Source organism: Oncorhynchus gorbuscha, linkage group LG15, assembly GCF_021184085.1.
Source record: "Oncorhynchus gorbuscha isolate QuinsamMale2020 ecotype Even-year linkage group LG15, OgorEven_v1.0, whole genome shotgun sequence".
NCBI classification, from domain to species: Eukaryota; Metazoa; Chordata; class Actinopteri; order Salmoniformes; family Salmonidae; genus Oncorhynchus; species Oncorhynchus gorbuscha.
The window spans coordinates 32,225,314-32,246,879 of record NC_060187.1 but is presented as its reverse complement, the minus strand read 5'-3'; the positions used below and the strand labels follow the sequence as shown (position 1 = coordinate 32,246,879).

Here is a 21,566-nt window from a genome sequence, read left to right as displayed (position 1 = left end):
CACCAATCATACGAGTGTGTACCAATATTATGTCCTCAAAAAGATCAGAGACCTGGTTCTATGTCATTATTTCAGATAGCACTGCCTTTTACTGCCAGTTCATATGGGATCTTTGTTGGTGACCTCATTCAGCCACTAGTATCCTGCCATACCATGTGGTCATCAGGACACCTGCAGAGTCCTGTAAAGAACCTGTTAAGCAACAAAATGACAGTTTGAAGGATACAGCACAGGTGCAAAATATACTTTGTCACAGAATCAGATGAACAATGCAGTCAGTGTCAAAACTGTTAGCCTAGGCAAACCATTTCAACGTTGTCCAATGTTTGTCATTTCCATTATCTCCTGAATGAAATACAAAGTTAGATGCTTCCCTATGCAGTGAGGGGTCAAATACCTAATCAACCCAACATGTCAGATAGGAGTGAAAGACAACGCTAAATAATCATCATGGTTTAGCTGCTTAACTATGCAGTCATCATTGAATCAGATGATAGCAGTCTCATGTTGGTTAAGTACACAAGGTAATTTACCATCACAGGTCCAGATAATTTCATTCCCACAATGTAAGCCATTTGCAGATAAGAAATATGTTACATTTCAGCTCAGAGACCAGAAGAGCTGAACTAAATTAAACTGCACCGTCAATAAAAATATGTATTTGAGAGATCAATGTTTATGAATCGAATCATTTACAGTACATGCGAAAATTGCTATAAGATTAAGTGGAAAAATACAGATTAAGGTTTGCAGCTGTAAAAGGAGAAAATATAGTTTAATAAAAGTGCTTAACAGACATGTCATACTCATGTTATGCCTCAGAACACGCAATTGGTGGTTGAAGATTCGTCATCCTGACAGGTCGAGTAGCAAATGGGGTCATCAATGGGACAGGTCTCAATCTTGGGTTACACCAAACCATGCTAATACCATGGATGTTAAGACCCAGATAATCGTTCATACCGAATTGTGCATATTCCACTTGACGTACTTCTCCCCAATACCTGCACACAAAAAAATAAAAGATCCAGCAAACTGGTATTGCCAAATGTAGACTAGTTTAAAGTAAAAAGCCTCTGTAGCGAAATGGTTTTCTGTGATTTAATTTAGCACTCTTACCGAAGGTGAACCACGAGGATATTCCTGAAAACGGCGCCTATGAGAGACAATGACACAACTATCAACGTTGCAATAACATTGATACAAAGCAATAGCATTTGCTCACAAGGTAAGAACGGTTGGCGTTTCTTCAATCGAACCGTCCCTATCAACACTTATTCATCATGTGAGCATGGGAGGCTTAGCTTTCCAGTCTACTTTCCTGCGTTAATTACCGCGACTTTCTATATTAAACAGTGCCCATTAGAATACAGTTGTGTGTGGTTGATACAGAAGACATACTGGTTCACAATACGTGGTGAAGGTAGGCCTACTAGCTAGCGAGCGCAAAATGACCTAACTAGGTCCTTGCCCAAGAATGACACGTTTAAAGGCCATAGCTATTCAAGTATGAGGAACAACATGCATGTGCTTCACAGGATTACAAAAAGTTGGCATATACAATACAAGCCATGATGATAACCTTTAAGACTCAAGAGGCGAAGGAGACCAACGGAACAGTAGTTGAATTTGTATGGCACGCATTCGCATTGAGTTATGGGAAGTCAGCATCGTCTTCTATGTTTGGCCAAACACGAGTTTGTTTCTCAGGGTACGACCCATTAACCAATGAGAATGTGATAAACTAAAGGCGCTAACTTGGTCAATCTGTTGTCTGCATTGGCCGTGCAGCATTTGGAGACAATTTATGCTTGATCCAAAAATGTGGTCGGAGGCGCCATATATTGTGTGAAGCAATTGTGGGGCCTCTGGTGACATGCAGAGGCCAAATTGAGCTCCATACCGCATCGAGGGCTCTGTTTCGTTCCGCATTGACATGATTGTTTGAGGATACGTGGGGGAGGGAGGTCCAATATAAACACAAACTCACTTTCTTCCCAACAGTTCTGCGCTGATCCGTGAAGTGCAAGAAGTATGAATGCCCTGACAACTGCAGAGGCCGTACCACTCATTGTAAATGATGCTTGGCCAATGAATACGTCAGATTGACCATGGAGCGCCTTTATGCCACAATCTTTTTTAATGAAGGGTGTCAAACACTAAACAGAGGTAAACTCAGGGAGATTTAATATTTTGCATCAATGAACATGAAAATGCGATACAATCGAGTGTTATGATTTCAAGGAAATAAAAAATACATTGTTTTGATTGCTCCTTTGAAGCGAAACAGTGCTGTGGAAATGTATGGCAAGGCCTCAATTCAATATTAATTTACAAAGACATAACATGAAAAAATAATGGCTTTTTTGTGTGTAAACTCTGTAAATTCTATTATTTTAGAAGACACAGTATTTACCTACTTTAGAGAGAATAGGATGAAAATCCACCTGAATTTGAGTTTTTCACCGCAGGCAATCATCGCATGCGTGTATTCAGCAGGAATGTGTTCTATATCCCTACACATTGTTTCGGTCACAACTCCTTTCCGCTGACCAAAAAGTAAATTCATGTACTGTATAACCTGGCCTTGCTTACTGATAAAAATGTCTTCTGAGGGGTAAATGAACATATCTGACTTTAGCTTACAATATTGCACATAATGGATTCGCTAAAGAATATCCACAAACATACCTAATGATTCATATGCTCAAGTGAAAAAAATCTGTATTTTATTTTAGGTACTTATCCAAACATCTGCATATTGAGGTTAAAATGATGTTGCACTGAATTGGGAATTAACCATTATTTTGAAAGCAGACATGAGACTGTTATATGCTTTCCTGTTGAACAACAATTGGAAAGCACATTTTGCACCCTCAACCAAATTTGGACACTAGCAGCACTCAATAAAACCTACTCTCATTAAAGCTCCTTAACATGTTACCCAATCATCTGAAAAACAAAAAACAAAACATACATTTGTTCATAAATGCCAAAAGGGAAAATAATCAACATGGAGACAAGTCCTCTTCCTCAACTCCACCTTCTGTCTATCTTGCAAATGCATACTTCTTGGGTTCTTCTGGTCCTCTTGAGCAGATAAACACACACTAGATGGTAAGTTAGTACAATGGGAAAGGTAATGTCGACAAACTTGAGAGCGGACAAATGTAGCAGGGGAAATGGAATGATTCCTGATGTGTTGCCACAGAGTTAATTTCCTCAAATATTTACTATTGCCATAAGGAAAGAGAAAGGAAATAAAAAAATCATATATATTCATCATATGTATCTATATATAAACAGCTGTAGATAGTTGTAGGCAAGCCAAGTTCTCCCCATTGTGATTCCACCATAAGGCCGTCAAACTCCCAGAGGTACAGCTTTCATTCCTCAGTCACCAGTTTTCCTGAGATATAGAATGCTGTTTTTCAAGGATTGTTCAATCAAAACACCCTCCCCCTCAGGGACCCTCGTGGGGATCCTCCTGACAGATTGTGAGAGCTTGTTTGTGTAGCCGAAGGGCATTGGTACTGGTTTTGTTATTATGCTTCTTTTAGTCGTTTAGGGGATGGAGAGGTGGAGGTGGTGTTGGCGAAAACAAGGAGTTTTCTTTTTTACATCGTAGATGTTTCTTCTTAATTTCATTCCATTTTAACTTTGAAAATGCAAAGCTGTGTACATGTTCAATCATCAGTCATTCCAAGGCCTGGATAAGAAGTGGTTTGAAAGAGAGTTCTTATTAAGACTCCGAGATCTGTATCTGTGGCCTCAGTGCCTCTGTGATCCAGTTCTTTTCAGTAGAGGCTCATCGTAGACCCAGCACTCTCCATCCTCATGGAACAACTGCAGGGAGTAAACATGGAGACTTAAATCATTGGGGACTACAACACCTCTTTCACAAATCCAAAAGGTACAGGTTAACATTTACATCTGCAATTCACAAATATTTTGACAAGCAAGCGAGGCACCCTATGAGTCATATACTTTCCATCGACATATTAAACAATCATGACCGTGAACTATTAACCTTGGCTGTTAATATTGCTGTCAGGGCTCTAGAGATGTGTGATAAGAATAGGCACACTCACCCTAGTTTCCCACTGCATTTCATTCTCCTTCCTCTCCCTGGCCTCCCCCCTCTGCTTCTCCTCCAGCCTGTGCTTTGCTTCCGTTGCTGCATCGATGTCTCTCGACTTCAGGCTGACTGTCACATCCTTCCACAGGCTGAGGGTCAGACACAAAACAGTGACTTGAGGTTTCAGACCAAACAAAATAAGTTGTTAAAATCTGATTATTTTGTGCCTGGTTGGATTGATAGCGCCATTAAACTGGATGCCATGACAGGAGCTACTACCCCCACATCCACAGAAAGGGGACTGGACAGAACAAATAAAAAACAGCTACTTATTACTGTAGTTCTGTGGCCATGATAATATGAAGAAAGAGGCTTCTCACCTGCGGGACTCATACTCCAACTGGTCCTCCAACTTCCTCACCTTCTTCTTGATACAGCCCATTTTCTTCGTGTCAATGAACAAGGAGTTTTCCTGGATTCAAGAGATACACTTTCAACTCTATTTTACGAATAAAATATGAACACTTTCTATTTTGATTTTAATATACGAGGTCAACCTTCAGTGTTTCGAGGTCAGATATAAAATGTAAAACAACAATCCTTTCCTGAAAATCCCACATTGACAACAAGCAGAGATCACATTTCTAAACTCAACTCACCCCAGATGCCCACTTAGCGTGCATAACTCCATTCCACTCTCCTTCAATGGAGCAGAATGACTTCTTGTCATTGGGAGGACTGCAAACAAACACATTTGTAATATATAATACAACATTTTGAGAACCAGTTTGAGCTTTTCAAAACTATTGGCTGAAATGATACAAAACCTTTAGAACACATCTAACATCACAACAAAGACTGATTTCTATATACTGCTGTGAGCACAGTAAATAAAGCAAGAACAGGCCAGCATGCTGACTAAACCGGGTGCGCGCGTGCGTCCGCATGTTGATTTTGTCCATCCACACCAGACGCGAACAAGACACAGGTTGAAATATCAAAACTCAGAACCAACTATATTAATTTGGGGACAGGTTGAAAAACATTAAACATTTATGGCAATTTAGCTAGTTCTAGGATATAAATATTAGGTTGTTATTTTACCTGAAATGCACAAGTTTCTCTAATCCGACAATTAATCTACAGATAAAATGGTGACCCGAGTTAGTTTCTAGTAATCTCTCCTCCTTCAGTCTTCTTCTTTGGACTTTATATGGCAGTTGGCAACCAACTTTAAGGTGCATTACCACCACCAATTTAGCTGGAGTGTGGACCTCCGTTCATGTTCATACCCACACCCACGTGGGTATATGCTCCTAAAAACCAATGAGGAGATGGGAGAGACGGTACTTGTAGTGAGTCAAGCATCACAAATAGAACCTGGTTCTATTTGAGTGCCTGGCTACAGAGATGCTTGTTGACACGCGCGAGCATTTTGAATGCAATGATTGAATAACATGTATGTGTACATTCATTTTGTAACGCGAGGGGTGGGGTCAGCATGTAAAACTACATGCATGATTAAAAATAGGAAAATCCCCTTACAAGATCTCAGCGGTGATCCTGTGCTTCTTGCCCCCGTAGAAGGGCTTAGTGTGAAACACAATGCTGGCACTGTAGCCCGTTTTGGAGCAGTTGATGTTACACTCTCCACCCAACTCCACCCATGGGACAGTCAGGATCGACCTGAAGAAAGGAGCACCCATTATATGTCAGGGAATACTGATAACATATTATACCCATTTATACACACTCACTTTACATACAGTAAATCATGTGCGCTGTACTGGAGTTCAATTCAAAATAAGTTAACTGGGACTATTATTTCCAGAACAACAAACGTGAGACAGTGTGAGTGAGTGTGCTTGTGTTATTCACGTTTAAAGCGAGAGCCTACCTGCCATAGCCATTGGGGAAGGTGAGTATGTAGTGCTCGTCATGTTCCAGACAGGACACACAGCCTACAGGAGAGAGAGCGAAGCACACACATCAGAACACACAGAAGACCATAAGGTTTTTTAAGTGTGTGAGGACACATTTATGGACTACGTAAGTGCTTGAAGCGATTTCTTACCCTGGCCAATATTGTGGACTCCAATTGACATTCCTAAGAACTTTGACTTGGTCCAAATGTGGGCGTTGAACTGAATCTTTTTGCTCAGACACTCTGCGTAGAATGCAGAAACTACAAGGAAGAGGAAAGGCAACAGTACAGTTAACTCCATGGCTCTGGTTCTCTGTAATGTTGACTGGGTGGGGAGACTCACTGGGGGGGTGATGAGAGACCTGCTCTGCTACAAAAGACACACTGTTGGCTGAAGACCATGGCACTGGACCCTCTGACGATGGCTCCTGAGGGGTTGGTGGTAAGCATTGATTTATTAGTAAATAATTGACAAAATTTTTTAAAAAATTGCCTCAATATTACAAAACTTAACATTGATTACAGTTTTACTTAAAAATCATATCATATGAATATAAATTGTCAGTCTTTACTGTGGTACAATGGGATCTGTCAGTGCTCACCACTGCAGTGGGCTCCTCACTCTCTGAAGGCAGGTCCCAGTGGCAGAAGAAGACCTCTCCCAGGATGGGGTTGTAAGGCTTCTTGGCCACTGAGCTTTTCCTCCCTGCGTGGAAGGCTGACATGTACCATTTTACCATCTGCACCATGCGCTCTTTGGGTTCCAGTTGATCCGCGATACTGGGGATGAGAACATCAGCCGTCACACCACTGGATCAAAGGTTATGACCCCAACTAAGCAAAGATCTGTTCATAATGCCATGGATGGGATTCTGAAACAAAATGTTGTCCTTATTTTTGGAAACTGTTGGAGAGAATTTGAAGTGACATACCTGACAAACAAATCCGGATGTGCAAAGAAGTCAGCATACATCTCCAGCAAAGACCTCCTCTCCAAGATAAATGTGGGGAGGACCACCTGAGGAGAGAGAAGCGAGGGAAAGATAAAGAAACAGTTAGCAAGAGAGAAAGAGACAGTGAAAAGAAGGACAGACAGACACACAGAGCTCTTACCTTGGTGAGGTCCATGCCTAGTCGCACCTGGGACAGCAGGTGCATGATGACACTCTTGTGCTCCTCCACAGACTCCCCCTGATCCTCCGCCTCATCATCATGGCTGTCAAATTGATCTGACCAGAGCAGACAGCAGACAGTTAAAAACACCTACACCACTGATAGAGGACAGCCTGACATCCTCTTTTCGGTTACTGAAGAAAACATCAGCCACAAAGGGAACAGAATGTGATGTTACATAAAAATACATTCAGCTCCAAAAGTATTGGGACAGTGACAATTGTGTTGTTGTTTTGGCTCTGTACTCCAGCACTTTGGATTTGAAATTATACAATGACTATGATGTTAAAGTGCAGATATTTTCATCCATATTGGGTGAACCGTTTTGAAATTACAGCACTTTTTGTACATAGCCCCTACATTTTAGGGGACCAAAAGTATTTGAACAAATGTGTATTGAAGTAGTCACAAGTTAGTATTTTGTCCCATATTCTTAGCATGCAATGATTACATCAAGCTTGTGACTCTACAAATCTGTTGGATGCATTTTCTGTTAGTTTTGGTTGTGTTTCGGATTATTTTCTGCCCAATAGAAATGAATGGTAAATAATGTATGGTGTCATTTTGGAGTGAATTTTATTGTAAATAAGAAAAGAATGTTTCTAAACACTTGTACATTAATATGGATGCTACCATGATTACAAATAGTCCTGAATTAATTGTGAATAATGATGAGTGCGAATGTTAGATGCACAAACATCATACCCCCAAGATATGCTAACCTCTCACCATTACAATAACATGTCACTGTCCCAATACTATTGGGTCTCACTGTAGGTTATTGTTGGAGGTAGACAGGTGTAAGGATAAGTAGGGCAATGTGCATGTGTTTGTGTGTGTGTCACCTGCGTCAGTGGTGCCGTTAGACATGGAGGAGTCGAGGGACTCGTTAGTGTTTGGTCGTTTCAGCACTGTTCCATCATCGCTGTGAGGCAAAGCAGCAGAAGGCCTAGAGGGACTGACAGAGAGAAGGATGGAGGGAGAGATGAAGGTGGAGGGATGCACAGAAATAAATAACTGATTACCTAATAGGAAATATATGCCATTAAGGCACAGGATTAAAACACACCTCCAGTAAAACACAATCATCTTATGACAAGTTGCATTTCCCCATCCCTAGGGTTGTGCGGAGACCGTATTACCACCACACCAGCAGTCATGAGTCATGACCGCAGTAAAATTCCACGTGACCGTACGGTAATCTCCTCTTATGCACTCTGGACATGTATTGGTAGTACCCAACTTGCTAACTACCATCAGGTCCTACTGGCCTGGTACTCAGGGCTCTATTGTCCCTCTAACCACTCTGACATCAATGCAAATGAAAATCACATCAAACACTTATCAAAACAGTATGTGCTTTTAAAATTTGAAGAAGTTCAACAACAGGTTGAAACTGAGTGGAAAACATGGTCGTTGTGGTTGTTTCAAAGCCTAACAACATAATAGACAGTGCTTTCTTAGGTGATAATTAATTCATACACTATATATGTGATCAAGGCCGAAAAAATTCAAATGAAAATAACAATTTTCCGTGATGCAATAAATAGCCTACTGCATATTACGCACGGCAACATAAAAAAATAAAGATTGAATGTGTCTCTGGTACATAATTGGTCTATCCTACACTCCAAAATTAAACACATTTTAGTCATTGCCTTTGAGTGTGGACTGCATTATTATGCATACTGGATGGACTGGTTACCTTATGCTCTGCTCCAAACGTTCTATTACCGATGTTCCCTGACAGATTTCAATTGGTTTCCCAAATGAAGCACTGGCTAGCTGCAGGAACATGGTTGGAGAGCCCATGGCATACAGAGTTTGGGTGGAATATCACCTGTCGTGCAGCAAGAGGCTGCATGCTCCTCAAACAGGGGTTGATGTGTACAGTGAAATAACTGGAGTAGCCTACCCTGCATGATTGAAAAACTAACCGCCTATGAGTGTATAAGGATGCCTTTTTGCCTGTGCCCGTTTGACATATTAGTAAAGACAAGAGAATAGTCTGAGGTGTGAAAATATGACCACTTGAGAGAACAGTGTGTGCAGCCCGAGGGAAGGAACAGAGCTCAAACTTCTACGCTCTACATAGCCATTTTATTCAGCTAGGTGCAATTATTTTATTTTTACCATAAAATCATATAATATAAAATAATGGCACAGGACTTAGGCATATCTTGTCAGCTAAATGAACAAGCCTACAGCCTATGGCATGGCCACAGCCAGATGACATACAGTCGGCCTACTCATATTCTGTTCTTCTGAAATACATTTTCTTCATTTCATAAGGTTTTTTGACCTGCCTGAAATAAATAATGGATTTATTGTGATGGTATATATTCAATTGATTTATTAGAATGTTTATATGTGGATGTTCTAAAGGCGCGCATCAGCGGTTTGTATGCATGGAGGCCTGGAGCTGCTAAACGTGTATATGTTAAAGCCATTTAACGTGAGACCGGCAGTCTTTTCATTGACAATACCGGCTGACAAAATTGAATGACCACCACAGCCCTACCCATCAAGTATTTAACATGGGGTTGAATCAGACCAGTTTCAGGAAATTGCCATTTGTATACAAGCACAATTCACAAATGTACAACGACAACAAAGGATCAATAAAATCATGAAATAGAGTGCCAGGATGTGGTCAGGTGGACCATTTCCATCACTGTCCTTTGTCTCTGTAATCCCCAGTATACTGCTGTGTGGATGGATAAAGAGAGTAAACACTCACTCTAGGAAGTGTTTGGGAGACGTGCTGTTCTGGGAGAACTCGTCAGCGTCATAGAACTCGTCTTCACTGCTGGAGTAAGAGAAGTCAGGGACCGAGTGGGAGGTGATGGTCATGTGACTGGGAGAGGCAACGCTACTGCTGGGCGCCGAGGGGCCACTCCCTGAAACACAGACAGAGAGATAGAGAAAACAGGGTGGGGGTGAGCAGGAGGTCCCAGCTGAGATGGGCCTAAACCATGTATAGCAAAAATGGCTATTTTTGTTTACTGCTTTGAACTAAAATCATAGAGGCTCTATGCAGCTTTTTTCCTCTCAGTGATCATATGGACACCATTTTTCTGTTCCCATATTGTTAGAGAACCATGAGAAGTTTATTCCTTGCATAATCTCCCCTGCAGTGCAATGTGTGCTCCCAGGATTCTTCCTTAGTGCACAGCTCAGCTTTTATTCAGCAGCATCAGCAGGATTGAAAACAGGCAGGATCTACCAAGCCAGAGGAATAATGACATTTGTAGAAAGTACCTAAGGTGCTCTCCTTGCTTCACATACACCCCAGACATTCTAGTAGTAAAACAAAACTTCCTGTTGCTAACAGCAGTTTCTAGCAAGAGACACAAACCTAATGAAAACCCATTTTGAAAAATACAATTGAGTACATTTTAAAAAGTCAATAGTGTTTTATGTGTGTGGTGATTATGACGTGACATTCCCACTGAGTGGATACTCAAGCCCTAAATGCAAGTTCTAGGTGACAGAGTGAAATGTTTGTCCGAGTACAGCTGCAAACTACAGTGCCTTCAGAAAATACTCACACCTCTTGACTTTTTAAACAATTTGTTCTGTTACAGCCACTTGTCTACACACAATACCCCATAATGTCAGTAAAAAGATGTTTTGATTTTTATTTATTTATTAATTAAATATGAAAAGCTGGAAATGTCTTGTGTCAATAAGTATTAAACCCTTTTGTTATGGCAAGTCTAAATAAATACAGGAGTAAACATTTGCTAAACAAGTCACATAATTAAGCTCCAAGGACTCACTGTGTGCAATAATAGTTTTTAACATGATTTTCTAAATTACTAGCTCACCTCTGTACCCTACACATATAATTATCTGTAAGGTCACTCAGTCAAACAGCATTTCAAACAGATTCAACCATTCGACCAGGGAGATGGGTGAAAAAAGAAAAAAAAGGCAGACATTGAATATCCCTTGAGGAAGGTAACCTCGAGGACAATTGTGACTTGAAAACAGTTTAATGGCTGTGATAGGAGAAAACTGAGGATGGATCAACAGCACTGTAATTACACCATAATACTAACCAAATTGACATAGTAAAAAGGAGGAAGCTTGTACAGAATAAAAAAATACTCCAAAACATGCATCCTGTTTGCAGCAAGGCACAAAAGTGATACTGTAAAAAATGTGACCAAGCAATTCCCTTTCTGTCCTGAATACAAAGTGTTGTTTGGGCCAAAACAATACATATTACTGAGTACCACTCTCCATATTTTCAAGCATAGTAGTGGCTGCATCGTGTTATGGGTATGCTTGTAATCAAATCGTTAAGGACTGGGGAGAATTTCAGAATAAAATAAATAAGTGGAACGGAGCTGAGCAAAGGCAAAATCCTAAAGGAAAACCTGGTTCAGTCTGCTTTCCATCAGACACTGGGATATGAATTCACCTTTCAGCAAGACAATAACCTAAAACACACAACCAAATCTACACTTACCAAGAAGACTGAATGTTCAGTTTTGACTTCTGCTTGAAAATCTATGGCAAGACTTGAAAATGGCTGTCTAGCAATGACCAACAACCAACTTGACAGAGCATTAATAATTCAGAAAATAATAAAAATGGGCAAATATTGTACAATCCAGAATTCGAGACTTAACCAGAAAGACTCACAGCTGTAATCGCTGCCAAAGGTGATTTTAACATGTATTGCGTCAGGGATGTGAATACTTACGTACATGAGATATTTCTGTATTTTATTTTCAGTAAATGAAAAAAATAAAAAGTATGTTTTCCCTTTGTCATTATCGGGTCGTGTGTGTAGATGGATGCGGGGGGAAAAAGTAATAGATTTTAAATTCACCCTCCCGGGTGGCGCAGTGGTCTAAGGCCCTGCATCGCAGTGCTAGCTGTTGCCACCAGATATTCTGGGTTCGAGCCAAGGCTCTGTCGCAGCTGGCCGCGACCGGGAGGCCCATGGGGCGGCGCCGGGTTAGGGAGGGTTTGCCCGGCAGGGATATCCTTGTCTCATCACGCACAAGCGACTCCTGTGTCGGGCCAGGTGCAGTGCACGCTGAGCAGGTCGCCAGGTGTATGGTGTTTCCTCCGACACATTGGTGCGGCTGGCTTCCGGGTTGGATGTGCATTGTGTCAAGAAGCAGTGCGGCTTGGTTGGGTTGTGTTTCAGAGGACGCATGGCTCTCGACCTTCGCCTCTCCCGAGTCCGTACAGGTGTTGCAGCGATGAGACAAGACTAACTTCTACCAATTGGATACCACGAAATTGGGGAGAAAAAAAAAGGGTAACATTTTTTTAAATATTAATTTTTTTTTAAATACCTAAATGTGGAATAAGTCAAGGGGCATGAACACTTTCTGAAGGAACTGTAAGTGTGGGTAACCTGACCACTAGAGTGTGATGACCTCTGACCTGTGCTGTTGGGGGTCGGAGTCTGCAGGCTGCCCATCACCGTGACAACAGGCCCCACTGATAGAGTGGATGGCCGCTGTTCTCCTTTACACATCTTGGAGCCATCTACAGAAAGGAGACAAGAAAAAGGAGAAGGCTCTGGCATGAGAACACTGCTTTATAATGCAACAGACAATGTCATTACAGACCTGAGAGCAAGCTTTACATTATTCTTTTTTTAAACCTGCAAAGCAGTCATAGGTATCCATTAAACTGTGACTGTTAAAATGTTAAACTTTGACATGGGGTCTCGACCTTGGGATTGGATTTGTGTCCAATTTCAGAGAAAGCTTAATTTAGATTGCCCTACATTGGGAAATGGACGTGCTGAAAAATAGGGATTCAAGCACACCAGGGGGCACTATAGATTTGTGTTTCAAGAAATAACATTTATAAGGTACAAAAATCTGAAAGTATTAAATCCAATGCTAATCTATATCCATGAAATCAAATAGTAAATTTTGTATACACTATCCGTATGTGGACTCTAATGGAAATTTTTATTCTGAGGAGCTACTCTTCCTGATAGGATTGTAGATTAGATTGTGTGTATGGCTCTCTGTATACTGTACCTGTGGGGAGGGTGGTCTGTGTTGGCATGGCTACGTTGACTAAAGAAGTGTCCTGAGGCTGAAATATCCCATCCACTGGGTTGATGGTGCTCTGTACAGGGCAAGACAAAATGGTGCCAGTCTTAAAACATAATAGGTAGTTAGAGCAATGTGCGTTGCAGATGGACCTAAACCAGCAGTAGCACTTAACGCACCAATACGGAGCAGACTATAAGGACAAAATAAATACACACTGCCAATGACTAGAAAGATCAATTACCTTTCACTCTGCTTCCGGTAAATATTGGAAAATTGAGTTCTACCTAATAAATATCTAACTACGTAGCGCCATTCGGAATTATTGGGCTAGTTAAACGTGTTGTTGTTTTGGCTCTGTACTCAAGCTCTTTGGATTTGTAATTATACAATTACTATGAGGTTAAAGTGCAAATGGTCAGATTTAATTTGAGGGTATTTTCATCCATATAGGGTAAATCGTTTGGAAATTACGGCACTTTTTGTACACGGGCCACGCAAGGACATTCAGAGACTGGTCCCGAAGCCACTCCTGCGTTGTCGTGGCTGTCTGCTTAGGGTCGTTGTCCTGTTGGAAGGTGAACCTTCGCCCGAGTCTGAGGTCCTGAGTGTTCTGAAGCAGGTTTTCAAGGATCGCTCTGTAATTTGCTCCATTCATCTTTTCCTCGATCCTGACTAGTCTCCCAGTCCCTGGCGCTGAAAAATATCCCTACAGCATGATGCCGCTACCATGCTTCCAAACTCCAAGCGGGCTGTCATGTGCCTTTTACTGAGGAATGGCTTCAGGCTGGTCACTCTACTATAAAGGCCTGATTGGTGGAGTGCTGCAGAGATGGTTGTCCTTCTGGAAGGTTCTCCCATCTCCACAGAGGAACTATGGAGCTGTCAGAGTGACCATCGGATTCTTGGTCAACTCCCTGGAAAGGTGTCTGAATACTTTCCAAATGCACTGTAAGTGAATTTGTTTCTATCTTTAATCCCCTAAAATGGGGTGAACTATGTACAAAAGTGCTGTAATAAACAGTTCACACCATATGGATGAAAATACCCTCAAATTAAAGCTGACATTCTGCACTTTAACCTAATTTCAAATCCAGAGTGCTGGAGTACAGAGCCAAAACAACACCTAGAGGGCACTGTATATCACAACACTTACAGTAAAACCTAATATGATCAAACATATTTTCCACCCTGCTAAATTTAGGACAAAAAAAAGACATTCCAGCGAGTTACAGAATGTGATGGCATAACTTCTCTTATTAAAGTTCTTGAGATTTGAAACCCACAGATTTTAATCCTAGGTATATTTAACTGTGGTCTAGCCTTATCAATTTATCTTAAACATGTGTACACACATTATACAAAGTGCACTGCTGCCATAGCTTTATGGGTCAGTGATACCTTTGACCCTGTGCCTCTAACTCTGTCAACAGCAAAAGGCAGAACAAGAGGAGGTCAGAAATCATCAAGTCCTACACAATCTCAGAACACAACAGTGAGCATCATACTGAGGTATGACAGAGAATGAAGGAGAGTGTGGTCTGAAAATAAGTTGGGCACCATGCAGAATGGAAGATTTTACACTACTCTACTGAGCAGATAGAAGTCACTACGTCAACTAAGGATCTTTACAGTCAGGAAAGTGGAAATATTTTTAAAAAATATTTTAAAAAATCAAGGAAATGAAGGCATGCAGTGAAGTTCAGTCCTCTCTCTGCCTTTTAGAACAGGAGTCGGAGTGAAATTTGGGAGATTTCTCTCATTTTCCATTCACTCCACCCTCCCCCTGTCCACGTGCTTTCTGGAAAGTAAGGCAGCCACTCCTAATTATAGCCAATTACAGAAACATTGCTGCTCCACCGTGGTGGAGCCAGTGTGGCCTCGCTAGTTAGAGATGAAACCAACAGTAAAGGATGCCTCTAGTGCAGGCTGAGGGAAGGGGTTAGAGCTAGAGTGTGCTTAAGGCATGGTTAGAAGAGGGTCTATATATGTAAGGCTAATGGCCAGAGAGAATACTGTCAGAAGACTGGCCTGGCAGGCTGATTCTATGGGATTCCGACTTAAAAACATCTTTGGGAAGCCAGTAAACAGCCTTTGACTGGTTGACATCTATTAGTCCTTGACGGTTCAATAGGCATGCACAGTAAGTAAAAATCCATGGCGATTTGGGGGAGGGTATAAACACACTCACACACACTCCTACAAACGTGTCATCAAAGAAGCAGAATGATGTTGTGTCTAAAAGAAGTAGTAAAGTTTCTCACTATTATCAGCAACAAAAAAATAAAATTATTTCAGCTGAGAAAGGGGATAGTGGCGTGGCAAAGAAAGAGCAATATACGAGATGAAGCTATTTTTCTAAACAAATGGCATGCACTTTCACAGATCTGATTCGTATTTTTTTCTATCGTTTAGCGTGAATTAATCGGAAAAGGATAGAGGTTTGGTTGATTTCGATATTTCTAATGGACAGAGAACGTCAGAACTTACTATCAGTCCGTATGCGTGTTGCTGTTCGTTACTTTGATCCTTAAAATTTTGAGAAGAAAAGTTACTTGAGGAATGTTCAACTGTTTGTATGTAATGATGATATGAACTTGTTAAGAGCTTCTTTCAAGCAGCCATCAAGTTATTTAGAAAGTCAGAGCATTTGTAATGGTCACATCATTATGAGCTCGAAGATTATCGAGCGTATGTGAGAATCACCTCTCCAAAATGTCAAAATGGAACCTAATAGAATGAAGCAAACTGCCCACAATAAACAACAACCCAGGCTGTAGTTAAGTGGAAAACTACTGGCGTGGTGAAAACATGCAGTGTACCGTGATGTGGTCTCACAACAATGACATGACAGTGATGCAATGAGAGCCCCACCACAGTCAAATGAATGAGTCCTTTTTACCTTGGCAATCTGCAGCAATACAATACAGTGCTTGATGGACTCTACCATACTCTGAAAAGAGAAACAGCACAAAGAATGAAACACAACACTCAAATTCAGACAGGTGATTCTGAAAATAAGGATTTTCTCTCTTCTTTTTTTAAAATGGGGTTTTACTTACATATGTGGTTTCCTTCAAATTTTCAATTTTCTTAAAAGGAGAAAAACATGATGAAAAATGGCTGTTTCACTTCAGACTTTATTTTAACACCTAACTAGACTTCAGGACTCAAAGTTAGGTGAGTCATTGACTGAGAAAGATCGGCACTGTGAAACCAACGCAGAAACATGCTTTGTTCAAACTCTTTTACAACCATGGCATTAGACCAGCCAAACAGTGATTTCACACCAACTATAGTTGGTGTCCTATGTTCATCACAACAGAACATGTCATTGTCTTCACCATATTAAATAACCTAGAGTTTAAATGTTCCAAACTGACCTAAAACTAAACTCATGATCTCAATAAGGAAGTGAATCACAGCTACTAAAAAACTGACAGAAAATCTCAGTCAATAATTATCAGCCACAGTTCTGGTGACAAGAGAAGAAACATATCACTCACTCTGCGCGACTCATCATCTTTGCAATCCTTGATTTTCTCATCAAAGAGCTGGAAGAGAGGAGATGGATGAGAAGCTGAAGAGGATACACTCAAATCAAAAGCCGAATAAATCAATGATGCAGTGACGAGTCAGTCACCGTTATTATGAAAGTCACTGTCCTACTTAGTCACTCAAATGTGAAAAAGGCTCACCTTTAACTGATCAATTAGAATTTGTAGGTATGCGTCAGCCTCTGCAAGTTTCTTTTCAAAGTCTTGGACACTTGGAACAAATCCTGTCTCTGCCTCCTAAAATAGAAAATGACAAAAGAGCAGAACTTCACCATACAGTATGACAGTTTTCAGCTTCCACCAGTAACCTATTTCGGACAAAGAATTTTACTGCCAGTGCACCTCTACTCTGAAAGTTCGTTAGCAGATTTTAAAAAGTTAAATATTCTCCTGGAGGGGCTTTAAAAAAGCGGGATGTAGCAGCACAAAACAGCAACTGTTTGGGAGAAGCTTCCAGTAAGTAGTGATATGAATTGTTCAACTAGCATTGTTTAAAGGCTTTGCCTGCTAGCCTGCCTGACCATACCTGCTGATAACAAATCAAGAACAGTCCCTTCACTACCTGGAAGTTAGCTTGGCTAAAATACAGAAATGAAATACCCAACAACTTCCTCAAAAATACCTGAAAACTAATGCTTAACCAAAGCAGTTGAACCTTACAATATTATAACTCATAAAACACATCCATAACCACTGCTGGACAGTAAGTAAATCATATACTCCCCTCTCTCAGTATTGCTCTGGTCTTAGCATGTCCTATGGTTTGGCAGGCGCCTTTGGACGACGCCTGTTTCTCAACTGAAATGTATCGTACAGGGATGTGAAGAAAAGCCATTAACACACATTAACCCCAGCGTTGTCTAAAGTGTAAACTGTAAAAACATAACAAGCTTTAAAGAGACCAAAGTCTGGGCCTTTTTTTTCAGAAATTCCTTTAGGATCAAAGGTGGTTCGCTATCAATATAGAAGCAAGTTGCTTAGTGTTGGTGGCTAAAGAGGTGCCTGAGCAAATAAAATAAAAACAGGTACTTTGCTAAGCTAAAGAATAGTCCCCTTTCAATCTGTGGGGAAGAGGAGTCTGGCATTAGTGCTCTTTAGAGCTTGGGGAAACCAGAAAAATACATCCGTCTCCTCTTTAAAAACCTTATGTGAAGGGCCTCCCAAGTGGTGCAGTGGTCTAAGGCTGTGCCACTAGAGATCCTGGTTTCAAGTCCAGGCTCTGTTGCAGCCGGCCGCGACCGGAAGACCCATGGTCCAGCGTCGTCCGGGTTAGAGGGGAGGGTTTGGCCGGCAGGGATGTCCTTGTCACATCACGCTCTCGTGACTCCTGTTACGGGCCGGGCGCATGCACGCTGACACGGTTGCCAGGTGTACAGTGTTTCCTCCGACAATTTGGTGTGGCTGGCTTCCGGGTTAAGCGGGCATTGTGTCAATAAGCAGTGCGGCTTGGTTGGGTTGTGTTTCGGAGGACGTACGGCTCTCAACCTTCACCTCTCCCGAGTCCGTACGGGAGTTGCAGAGATGAGACAAGACTAACTACCAATTGGATACCATGAAATTTGGGGGAGAAAAAAAAAACACTAATATATATCTATATATCTATCTTAAGTGGTCACAGTCCCAGGACTGAGGGCATCGGGATTCTCGTGAGTGTTTTTTGTGTGCACGTTTGTGGCCAAGCAGACATCTACACAGCTTCATGTTTGTGTCTAAGAAACAGACAGCTCCGGTGTCTCTCTTGTTCTTCCTCTATCAAGAACATTTGAATAGGCAGAAAAGAGAATTCCTAATAAATACAAACGCCGGATATCAAATCCTTGCCTGACGACTCATACTGAATTTAATTCTGCTGCCCTATCACTACATACATTCAGTCTGAGACTTCCAACGTAGTCATTTCTGCTTACGTCAAAGTGAAGGGCTTGGTACAAAACAACACACCAATCAGAGTATCAAAGCCAATGTCTATTCTGGAAACACCGCTTTACCCACGTGTGTTCAGGCTCTGGCCCAAGCCATTGATTTCTGGGACCAATCCGAACGATTTGAATGCGTTCACATTCGACAAGATGAGGAGTTCAAATCCAGACTCAAGGTGGAGAAGAAACGTTAGAGGATGAGGTGTTTGGCCGGAGCGATGTGAATGGGTAGCAAGGAAATCAACTGAATAAAAAAATGAAAAAATCCTGGCCACGACTGTATATTCTGAATTTGAAAGAGACGTCAACCTACTTGCGGGGAAATGCATGCTCATGGTTATGTTTATGACAGAAATAGTGCTGGCTTGGAGTGAGGATAAAGTATCACAACATGGACTGATTTTGACACCTGTGAGAAGCTGTAATGTTTGAACACCTGCATCCAAAGACACATGACATAGAACAGGAGTTTCCCTCTATTCATGTCAGACTCTTAGAGTAATTTACCCCACTGAACAAAATCATTCCATACCAATTTTCACATTGAAAAGTCCTACCATACACTTACATACCAAAAACTGTTGAGCGGGCCCCTGCTGTATTTTAAAAGGTTAAGAAAAATGCTATCAATATGACATGGATCTCATAATTGCAGAGGGACAAAGCCATTAACATTACAAACAAAGAGGGAAAGAGAGAGTCCCTATTGCTCTCTATTTCTGTTATGTCAACAAAAGCCCATATCACCATGATGGAAGGGATCCTTCTGCTGGACTAGAGCAGCTTATAAAACCAGAGGACGGTCATGTAGGCTTGTATCTGCAGCTTTGGCATGTTCACGCATTCTGTTCCAAAAAGAGCTTTGTCTAACCAGACAATCCCTCCCTATGCTAGTGTACCACACCCACCCCCACTAACCACCAGACATTGGAAAAGCTCACCAATCTAGCACACCCTTCACTCAGACACCTCACCCCCTCCCCGTTAGGCTTTCCACACAGCATGACCCAGTTAACTGCATTGTCGCACTCCAACCAACCATTTCCCCCCAGTGTGGTACTCACAGGACGCAGAGCTCTGAGGGACATGCCTCGTCAAAATGCACAGGCCAAAGCTGACCCTAAAGCTCCTCTCTCCTCCCTTACGCAAACAAACGACTGTTCTAGTACTCTCCACTCCTATAGACTGCCAGCAGGAATACCAAAAGCATCGTCTGGTACATCTGCGGTACGTTCTACATCAGCTGAGCAGCAGCACACGCAGGCAAAGTTAATCCAGGATCCTTTTCTCTCTGACAGGAAGTACAGGCTTTCTTTTAAAAAAAAGAGAAAAAAAGGCAGCACAAGCCCATGTGACAAGCAACAACAGCTGCTCTGATTGGATAAAGCTGAGGTGCAGATGTCTGGCTGAAAGAGTAAACAGGACTCTGATTTGGTCCAGGTCACATGACCCCGCTATGACTCCACGCTTACAGTGTTTGCAAGCAGGCAGCCAGTCAGCAGTGTTGGGTGGGGATCGGAGAGAGTGAGGCAGAGGGGAGGAGTGGGTTAGAGAAGGAAAGCAGAACAAAAGGCACATAAACAACTGGAGGGTAGAATTAAGGCTGGTGAGAGAAAGGAGACCTATTTGTGAGCCACAAAGGGCACAGACCAAAATAAGAGATGGAAATTAGCAGTTTAGAGAGCAACTAATACACAGCACTATTTAAAAACAGGCTTTCATAGATAAACATGATGCCCATCATCAGGCAACAGTCTAACCAAACCGTGCTCCTAACCACACAGAGACACTCTTACTGTGTCCAGACTAATTTCCTTATATTCTCAGATGACCAATTAACCCTCACTCTGATTAGGACAAGAGTGCTTTTGCCTGCCATCAGTGTTCCAGTGCTACTAGTTGCGATGAAGTTGACAGAGGCATGATATTAATTCTATATCCCGATTTCCTGCATCCAAAAGACCTCAACAAATAGCATGAGTGGTTAGCCTAGTGGTTAGAGCGTTGGACTAGTAACCGGAAGGTTGCGAGATCAAACCCCCGAGCTGACAAGGTACAAATCTGTCGTTCTGCACCTGAACAGGCAGTTACCCCACTGTTCCCAGGCCGTCATTGAAAATAAGAATATGTTCTTAACTGACTTGCCTGGTTAAATAAAGGTAAAATTCAAAAAAATTAATTTTGACAACACATGCTTCCAAAAGTTGAAACATAAACTGCTATTGCTTAATGTTCTCAACAGTTCCTCTATTATTTCCTGTGGTCTTAGGTAAAAGAACAAATTGAAGAAATACAGTTCAAATTATGTTCCCTCTGAAGGTTAATACACAGACACACTTCAAAAAAATTGTTTTACAATGCAACAGCAGCTAGAGTTATCCCCATCATTTGAGAAAGCTTATTTCAAATAAAAAGTTAATAAATAAAAACTCTCTCCTCTTTAGCTGAACTCAATGGCTTGGGACTAGTACCCCCAGTATTACTAGAGTGAAGCTGGTCTGAACAGATGAGTGAGTGACTTACCTGCAGTTGGAGGGTGTGACGGAGAATAGTCCCCTCTAAGGCATGGATCCACTTCTCCCGTTCGTCTGCATCTCGAGCTGAGAAGAAAAACACACAAAACACAGCAGATGAGCCATAGTCGAGATAGGAATTATTACAACAGCAACAGAGTGCTTCACCTAGTAGTAACTTTGTAGCTACAAGAAAGACTAGAGCACCTCATCTGTGCTCATCTGGCCAAACAAGTTAACTATGTGCTCATTGTGCTGTGCCTTTGCAGCTGCTAAGGGGGTTCTTGCAACCCTTCTGGTGCATCGCTGGGCAAGAGACTATAAAGGCAGGTCTCCTGACGAGACACAGCCTGTTGCCAGGCTGCAC

At 41.6% G+C, this 21,566-nt stretch overlaps 1 protein-coding gene and 1 non-coding gene across 5 annotated transcripts in view; both read right to left on the bottom strand.

The window, feature by feature from the left end:
- Positions 1 to 401: 401 nt before the first annotated feature.
- On the bottom strand, positions 402 to 490 carry LOC123998371. The gene has a single exon (XR_006832269.1). It is a non-coding gene; the product is annotated as a small nucleolar RNA snR60/Z15/Z230/Z193/J17 (small nucleolar RNA).
- Positions 491 to 2,170: 1,680 nt separating this feature from the next.
- Positions 2,171 to 21,566, bottom strand: part of osbpl9 (oxysterol binding protein-like 9) — a 52,390-nt gene continuing 32,994 nt past the window's right edge. The window contains exons 4-24 of one of the 4 annotated variants that reach the window (XM_046300817.1): positions 21,210 to 21,286; positions 16,909 to 17,004; positions 16,717 to 16,764; positions 16,273 to 16,302; positions 16,113 to 16,163; positions 15,701 to 15,739; positions 13,196 to 13,286; positions 12,585 to 12,689; positions 9,916 to 10,075; positions 8,021 to 8,133; positions 7,116 to 7,231; positions 6,935 to 7,020; positions 6,605 to 6,782; positions 6,346 to 6,430; positions 6,153 to 6,263; positions 5,976 to 6,039; positions 5,624 to 5,764; positions 4,738 to 4,816; positions 4,459 to 4,550; positions 4,092 to 4,227; positions 2,171 to 3,846 (exon numbers count right to left, since the gene is read on the bottom strand). In XM_046300817.1, the coding sequence (XP_046156773.1) occupies positions 3,772 to 3,846; positions 4,092 to 4,227; positions 4,459 to 4,550; positions 4,738 to 4,816; positions 5,624 to 5,764; positions 5,976 to 6,039; positions 6,153 to 6,263; positions 6,346 to 6,430; positions 6,605 to 6,782; positions 6,935 to 7,020; positions 7,116 to 7,231; positions 8,021 to 8,133; positions 9,916 to 10,075; positions 12,585 to 12,689; positions 13,196 to 13,286; positions 15,701 to 15,739; positions 16,113 to 16,163; positions 16,273 to 16,302; positions 16,717 to 16,764; positions 16,909 to 17,004; positions 21,210 to 21,286 (1,973 nt within the window). In that variant the 3' untranslated portion in view covers positions 2,171 to 3,771. Of the gene's footprint in view, positions 3,847 to 4,091; positions 4,228 to 4,458; positions 4,551 to 4,737; positions 4,817 to 5,623; positions 5,765 to 5,975; positions 6,040 to 6,152; positions 6,264 to 6,345; positions 6,431 to 6,604; positions 6,783 to 6,934; positions 7,021 to 7,115; positions 7,232 to 8,020; positions 8,134 to 9,915; positions 10,076 to 12,584; positions 12,690 to 13,195; positions 13,287 to 15,700; positions 15,740 to 16,112; positions 16,164 to 16,272; positions 16,303 to 16,716; positions 16,765 to 16,908; positions 17,005 to 17,491; positions 17,639 to 19,750; positions 19,977 to 21,209; positions 21,287 to 21,566 lie in introns of those variants that run through there. The other 3 variants (XM_046300820.1, XM_046300819.1, XM_046300818.1) reach the window with 3 other exon arrangements.